This window comes from Salvia hispanica, chromosome 1, assembly GCF_029641045.1.
Source record: "Salvia hispanica isolate PSC_SH4W2 chromosome 1, Shi_PSC_v1, whole genome shotgun sequence".
NCBI lineage: Eukaryota > Viridiplantae > Streptophyta > Magnoliopsida > Lamiales > Lamiaceae > Salvia > Salvia hispanica.
In genome coordinates this window covers 60,375,298-60,383,818 of record NC_142692.1, presented here as the reverse complement: position 1 = coordinate 60,383,818, position 8,521 = coordinate 60,375,298, and the positions used below count along the sequence as shown (strand labels likewise).

General features: G+C 35.6%; 1 protein-coding gene across 1 annotated transcript; it reads left to right on the top strand.

The window, feature by feature from the left end:
- The first annotated feature begins 6,941 nt into the window (after positions 1-6,941).
- TBL27 (TRICHOME BIREFRINGENCE-LIKE 27) lies at positions 6,942-8,521 on the top strand. Its single transcript, XM_048122451.2, has one exon. It carries the CDS (start codon positions 7,074-7,076, stop codon positions 8,307-8,309), a length of 1,236 nt encoding a protein of 411 aa, XP_047978408.1. The 5' UTR covers positions 6,942-7,073; the 3' UTR covers positions 8,310-8,521.

The window sequence follows — 8,521 nt, the reverse complement described above, 5'->3', positions numbered from 1 at the left end:
GTGTTATGACATAATTATCTTTCAGTTGAAGTAAATTCGATATGTAATGAATGTGAAAAATTACTTCATAACTCATTTAGTTCATTATGTAGTGAATATAGTTTATTATTTACTCCAACAAGTTTTTATTGAATAAAAATATATAATTTTTTTTAAAATTTAAAAACAATTAAAATAAAATTTTAAAAATTAAAAAAAAAACTTAAAATATAAATGAAAAATATAAAAAAAATTAAAAAAACACTAAAATTAAAAAAAAGTATTTATTGAATAAAATATTAAATTAATTGTAAATAAATCCTAACCACAAGATTAAGAAAAATGGATGACCCAAATTTGGTCTCTAAGAAGGGTTCAACATTGATTACAACTCTCTATTATCATAGTCAAATTTGTAAAAATAAGATTTTATACATAAGTAGTTATAGCATATAAGAAATTGTTCAAAACGAGAATCTTTATTTATTGTTACAATATAATTCACTACAAATTTTTTTTGCTAAGAATACTTCTTTATTTAATTAATGAGACTAATTTACACTTATAAATAGATCACTTACCTTAAAAAAAAGTTACTATCATTCTTGGTATGTTAACACAAATGGAAGCATTCCATAAAATCAAAATATTAAACAAATTTATCCTCGACTCAATCACCTTTTCTGTAACCTATTTTTCAAATAAATTCAATATTAGTGCGTTTTTATATTTGTGTCCTTATAAGATGATTTTGTTCTAAATGCACTATTTCAAGTCATTCCATTACCAATATCTACTATGAATGATCACTATTACTATATGTTACAATATCTAGGTTTGAATTCAAGTGATAGCGAAAATTTAATGTTTTTAATTTCCAGGTGGGAACACTTACGTAGATAAGACATTAAATTAATTAATAAATAAACCAACTGATCAAAAAGCCCAAAAAGTCATGTTTCATCATATGTTACGCTTCCAGCCCTCACATAATTCTTTAATTTAGGTATGTTATAATTTCCATCTCTGATTATTAACAATTTATCAATTTTTTCAGTCTCACTTTTAAATACTCTCCTCGTCCCATATTTTAATGGGCAATTGATATAGTGCGAGAAATAAGACAAAATTAGTAAAGTAAGAGAGAGGAGGAAAATGATAGTTAAAATGGTGTTAATGGATAGTAGGACCCACATTATTAGTAGTGTTTAATTGTGGTATAAATTGTAAATAAATTGATGTATATGGGTAATAAATTGAGATAACTTTCCAAAAATATGATGCACATATTTTTGTGGGATGTACGAAAATGGAAAGTGCACATATTTTTAGGAGACGGAGGGAGTATTAGTTTTGTAATAAAATATGAGTAAGAATGAGTTAGTGGAATGCGGGTCTACTATCAAAATTATGTACACTTTGAATATTCGTACGTCCCACAAAAATGTGACAAATTTTGTGGGATAATGGAAATATGACAAATTTTGTAGAGATGGATGAAAATGGAAATATGTAACAAATTTTGTGGGATGGATGAAAATGGAAATGTGTGACAAATTTTCTGTAACGGAGGGTGTACGATTTGATATGCTTTCAGCAGACGCATGTCGTGAGGGGGCCCATTCCTTTGCTTCTTTGTCTCCATTTTTTAGAGACACAATTCCTTTTCGAGTTCCCTGAAACTCCCCTCGTCTACGAAAAATAGTCTCATTTTGCTATTTTGTGATATTCACAAAAAATAGTCTTATTTCTTACTCCCTCCGTCCCACTTAAAATGCAACATTTGGGAATCGGCACGAGATTTTATGTAGTGTTGTTTTGTGAGTTAATGAAGAGAGAGTAAAGTAAGATAGATGAAAAAGTAGAGATAGAGTTGTTTCCATTTTAGGAAACGTTTCATTTTTAATGGGACAACCAAAAAAGGAAAACGTTGCATTTTTAATGGGACAGAGGGAGTACTTTATCTCCTTATCTCTCTTACTCTACCAATTTTTTTTCTTTCTCCCTTTTACTTTACAAATTTCTTATTAAAACCCGTGCGTGGGAGTAAATTTGTATTGTGACTTCAATTACGACTAGGTCATGTAGCTTGTGTCGGTGTTTGGGCTTTCTGCGTATAGCCAAATAAAGCGTCTCTATTCACTTGAGTCATTTCTTGAGGTATCGAGGCTGATCCGCCACCTCATCACTTGTTTTTACCCTTCTTCCCCTTGGTTCCAATCATGCGTCATTATGGCTCTGTGCTCATCATCCCTCACTCGCAATCGGGACTTCTAAAGTGGGACGGAGGGAATATTATTTTATCGTTCATTGGCTTCTCCAAAGTGAGAAAATCGTCTTGCTTGACGAGCGAGTCGGGCACTCGCCCGCGACAGATATTTATCGATCGCCGATCTACAGACGCCGATCAGCCCGATAGGAGATTTATCCTATCAAATTGGTGCTTTCATTAAGAGCTCACCCTCCAAAACACCGATCGAATCACAGCTATGTCGCTGCCCGACAGGAATCCACCGCGCATAGCAACTAGCCACACCGATCGAACCATAGCTACGTCGTTGCCCGACGAGAATCCACCAGCGTACAACAACTAGTTATACCATCTCAAACCAAGCTGCGCCGCTGCCCGACGGAAGATGTTTCGCGCACAGCACCAGATTTGGTTGCCGAGTTCTAACCTTGAGGACAAGGTGAATTTCAACCGTGGGGGAGTTGATACGACTATATATTTATTAATTAGTTAGTTTTGATTCAACTTATATTTCACATATTTGATTAGATATTATTGGATCTGATTTAGGATATTCTTGGATTCCCACATATTATAAATATGTGTGGAGTTTCCATAGCATTCAATATATAAGAATATCATTATTATTTTATCGTTCTTCTCCAAAGAGAGAAAACTTTCGTGCTCGACGGGCACTCGCCCGCGACGGATATTTATCGATCACCGATCTACGGATGCCGATCAGCCCGATAGGAAGTTTTTCCTATCAAATTGGTGCTTTCATTGAGAGCTCACCCTCCAAAACACCGATCGAATCACAGCTATGTCGCTGCCCGACAGGAATCCACCGCGCACAGTAATTAGCCACACCGATCGAACCATAGCTATGTCGTTGCCCGACGGGAAATCCACCCGCGCACAACAACTAGTTAATCCTTCCCACCATCTCGATCCAAAGCTGCGCCGCTGCCCGACGGAAGACGTTCCGCGCACAACACCAGATTTGGTTGCCGAGTCCTGCCTTTCTGCCGAGCTCTAGTCGCCGGATAACCCTACTTCTGCAGCTCGACATCACACCGCCAATAGCCCGCCAAAGCTGTTGTTTTCGACTCTCTTCATTGCGTCGAAGTTCCCACCTAGAGGACAAGGTGGATTTCAACCGCGGGGGAGTTAATACGAGCATATTTCATATTTTGTTTAGATATTTTAGGGATTCACATATCTTTACCATATCTTTGTTTCCATGTTCATTAAGTTAGTCATTAGCATTATAAATAGGAGTCATTGTAATCATTTGAAGGCAATCAAGAATATCAATATTATTTTATTGTTCATTGGCTTCTCCAAAGTGAGTAAACCGTTTTGCTTGACGGGCGAGTCGGGCACTCGTCCGCGACAGATATTTATCGATCGCCGATCTACGGACGCCGATCACCCTGATAGGAGGTTTATCCTATCAAATTGGGGGAGTTGATACGAGCATATTTCATACTCCCTCCGTCCCAAATAATTCGACCCAGTATTCCATTTCAGGCCGTCCCACATAATTTGTCCCACTTCACTTTTACCATTTTTGGTAATGGACCTCATATTCCACTAACTCATTTCTACTCACATTTTATTATAAAACTAATACTTTAAAAGTAGGACCCACATCCCACCAACTTTTTCAACTCACTTTCCATTAAATTTCTTAAAACCCGTGCCGGGTCAAAGTGTCCCAAATTATCTGGGACGGAGGGAGCATTTTGTTTAGATATTTTAGTGATTCACATATCTTTTCCATATCTTTGTTTCCTTGTTCATTAAGTTATTCATTAGCATTATAAATAGGAGTCATTGTAATCATTTGAAGGCAATCAAGAATATCAATATTATTTTATCGTTCATTGGCTTCTTCAAAGTGAGAAAACCGTCTTGCTTGATTGGCGAGTCGGGCACTCGCCCGCAACAGATATTTATCGATCGCCGATCTACAGACGCCGATCAGCCCAATAGGAGGTTTATCCTATCAACGTCGCAAAAACAAAGTTTAATTATGTGTCATCTTTGTTACTCCCTCCGTCCCACATAATTCGTCTCACTCTGACCGGGCACGGGTTTTAAGAAATGTAATGAAATGTGAGTTGAAAAAGTTAATGGAATGTGGGTCCTACTTTTATATATTAGTTTTATAATAAAATGTGAGTAAAAATGAGTTAGTGGAATATTGCGTCCACTATCAAATATGGTAAAAGTAAAATGAGACAAATTATGTGGGACGGAGCGAAATAGAAAAATGGGACAAATTACGGGATTTGATAACACCAGCACCTTTCTTCTTGCAAACAAAGTACGGGATTTGATAACAAATTATGTGGGACGGACCGAAATAGAAAAACAAATACACGTTTTGCATCGACCACTAGTTATTGAAATGTGATGCTATTATAAATTTGCTAAACAAATAAAATAATACTCCCTCCGTCCCAGATAATTCGTCCCAGTTTTTCATTTCGGTCCGTCCCACATAATTTATTCCACTTCACTTTTACCATTTTTGGTAGTGGACCCCATATTCCACTAACTCATTCCTACTCACATTTTATTATAAAACTAATATATAAAGGTAGGACCCACATTCCACTAACTTTTTCAACCCACTTTTCATTATAATTCTTAAAACTCGTGCTCGGTCAAAGTGACCTGAATTATCCGGGACGGAGGGAGTAACTGTTATTGTAATCTTTATCATTTGATATTTCTATTATGACTATTATGGTTGATTTCAATGTTTACTTGTGATCGAAGATTATGATTAATTTTATTTATTGTTTGGTTGTATTTTTTTTTAAAGAGTGAACTACAAAAATAGTCCCTGGACTATGCATTTATCTCGGCAATGAACCCTGGACTTTAAAAATATCCCCAGTCAACCCTGAACTAAGCGTTTATCTCGAAAATGGTCCTTTTTCACTGTTTCGTGACGAAAATACCCTTTTAGGGGGTTTTGGAGGGTTTGGGCAATTTGGTCTTTTTACATTTTAAATCTAATATTATTTCAAAATTATCATTCTTCTTCCCTTTTGGCATCCTTCACTTTGTTTCTTTATTTCAATATTAGATTTAATTTTATAAAATTAAATATTAAAATTAAATATTTAAATATCAATAAATTTTTTTAATTATTAAAATTACTAATAAATAACAAATTAATAGTTTTAATCAATATTTGATAGTGTCTAATATTTAATCAATCTGGTACGACGACGCTTTAGTTTTAATCAATATTTAATAGTTTTAATCATAAATAGATCATATAACACGATTTAGTCAACTTCATAATATTTTTAGTCAAATTCTCCTATACATTAGATGCATATTTATTTCGGAATAAATCGTGTTATATGATCTATTTATGATTAAAATTATTAAATATTGATTAAATCTAAGGTGTCGTCGTACCTTATTGATTAAATATTAGACACTATCAAATATTGATTAAAACTATTAATTTGTTATTTAATAGTAATTTTAATAATTAAAAATATTATTGATATTTAAAATTTAAAATTTAAAATTTAAAATTTAATTTTATAAAATTAAATCTAATATTGAAATAAAGAAACAAAGTGAAGGATGACAAAATTAATAGTTGAATGATAATTTTGAAATAATATCAGATTTAGTACATAACTGAAATAATATCAGATTTAAAATGTAAAAAGACTAAATTGCCCAAACCCTCCAAAACCCCCTAAAAAGGTATTTTCGTCACGAAACAGTGTAAAAGGACCATTTTCGAGATAAACGCTTAGTCCAGGGTTATCTGAGGATATTTTTAAAGTCCAGGGTTCATTGGCGAGATAAACGCATAGTCCAGGAACTATTTTTGTAGTTCACTCTTTTTTTAAAAGTAAGCTCATAACTTTCCATCTCAATTTTATCCATATGAATAATTTAACATTAGACAAATTGTATTGCGACTTATCTCATACATATTGTATCACTCTATTGTTTAACGAATCAAACACCACCCCTACTTGTAATACAATTAAGTGCAACCCTAATTCATTTGTTATAACTTAAATGCACGTACAATTAAAATAATTAAAAATCTATTACCATAGTCAAATTCGCTAAAATGAGATTCTATACATCAGTAGTTATAGTTTATAAGAAATGGTTCAAAACGAGAATCTTTATTTATTGTGACAATATAAATCACTACAAAAAATTGCTAGAAATACTTCTTTATTTAATTAATGATACTAATTTATATTTATTAGTAGATCACTTACCTTAGAAAAATTATCAATCTTGGTATCTTCACACAAATGGAATCATTCCATAAAATCAAAATATTTGACAAATTTATGCTCAACTCAATCACACCTTTTTGTATCCTAAAATCTGGCTATTTAAAAAGAAATCAATATTAGTGCGTTTTTATATTTGTGTCCTTATAAAATGATTTTGTTATAATGCACTCATTCAAGTCATTCCATTACCAATATCTAGGACTATGAATGATCATTATTACAATAATTCAAGTGATAGCGAAAATTTAATGTTTTTAATTTCAATATGAGAACACGTAAATAAATAAACCAACTAATCAAAAAGCCCAAAAAGTCATGTTTCATCACATGTTACGCTTCCAGCCCACACATAATTCTTTAATTTAGGTATGTTTTCCATCTCTGATTATTACAATTTATCAATTTTTCCTAGTCTCAAAATCTGAATATCAAAGGATACAATTTAAAAGCCTCACTTGACCATCCAATTAATAACCTTGACCCAATCACCCCCTCAAATCTCTCCCTCTCTCTCTCTTATTGTTGATGATGAATTGCAATGATCTTTTCTAAAGAAAAGGCAAATGGAATCTTCAAATCCCATTGCGGAATTGCATCAATCCTTGTTAAAAAAACTATTGTGTTATCCATTGTATGCAATCATCCCAATTCTCCTAATTCACTTTTATTTAGATCCCTTTTATTCCTCTTCTCCCAAAATCATCATTCAAACCCCCCCTTTAGCAACCCCTCCCCAACCCCCACCCCCATCATTCTCCCTCTGTGACTACACAGAGGGAGAATGGGTCCCGGCCGAGGCAGCCCCGCTCTACAACGGGTCCACCTGCTCCACAATAAAAAACGGCCAGAACTGCATGGCGTACGGCCGCCCCGACCGGGACTTCCTCTTCTGGAAGTGGCGCCCGCGCCACTGCGACCTCCCCTCGTTCCGCCCTTCCGCCTTCCTCGAGCTCGTCTCCAACAAGCACGTCGCCTTCGTCGGCGACTCCCTCGCACGAAACCAGCTCGAGTCCCTCCTCTGCATGACGGCCTCTGCGGCCGAGCCGCGCCTCGTCTACACTTTCGGCAAAGACAACAAGTTCCGGAGATGGATCATTCCATCCCACAACGCCACCTTCTCCATCTACTGGTCTCCCTTTCTAGTAAAAGGAATCGAGAAATCAGCTGAGAGAAACTACAATCAGCTTTTCCTTGATTCGCCCAACGAGATTTGGGCGAAGGATTTGGATGATTTGGACATACTTATATTCTCCGCGGGGCATTGGTTCTTACACCCCGCGGTTTATTACCAAAACGGCGGCGTTTTGGGGTGCCACTATTGCGAGAATCACACGGAAATCGGATTCTACGACGTTTTTGGGAGAGCTTTGAAGACGGCTTTCGAGAGCGTAATCGAGAGAAGGAAAGAGAAAGAGATGGATGTGATATTGACGACGTTTACGCCGGCGCATTTCGAGGGGAATTGGGACAAGTTGGGGGCGTGTGCGAAAACGGCGCCGTATAGGGAGGGGGAGAAGGTTCTGGAAGGGATGAATGAGGAGATGAGGAGGGTTGGGGTGGAGAGGGTGGAGGAGGCTAGGTTTAGGGTTAGGGATTCCAAGGTTAGGTTTAGGGCTTTGGATGTGTCAAAGATCGCGTTGCTAAGGCCGGACGGGCACCCTGGCCCGTATATGAACCCGAACCCGTTTGCGAACGGGGTGGGCGAGCACGTGCAGAATGATTGCGTGCATTGGTGCTTGCCTGGCCCTATTGATACGTGGAATCAAATTTTGTTGGATTTTATTTTACGAGATTCGTGATTTGTTTCTTTCTATCTTAGTAAATTTTATTTAAATTTAGTCAATTTTATTTTAGTCAATTTTAGTGAGAGAGATTAGGATCATGATTTCTTGGTTAGGTTGTTTTTTTTTTTTTTTGGTGAGGGTTAGGTAGTTTTCTAGTTCAACGGTTTTTTGTTTGATGTGACGATATTTTTAAATTTTGGTTCCATGTTTTAATTTTATATTATGTA

Bases quoted from the DNA above. Each gene is read 5' to 3' on its own strand.
- TBL27 (XM_048122451.2), top strand. From the start codon at position 7,074: ATGGAATCTTCAAATCCCATTGCGGAATTGCATCAATCCTTGTTAAAA.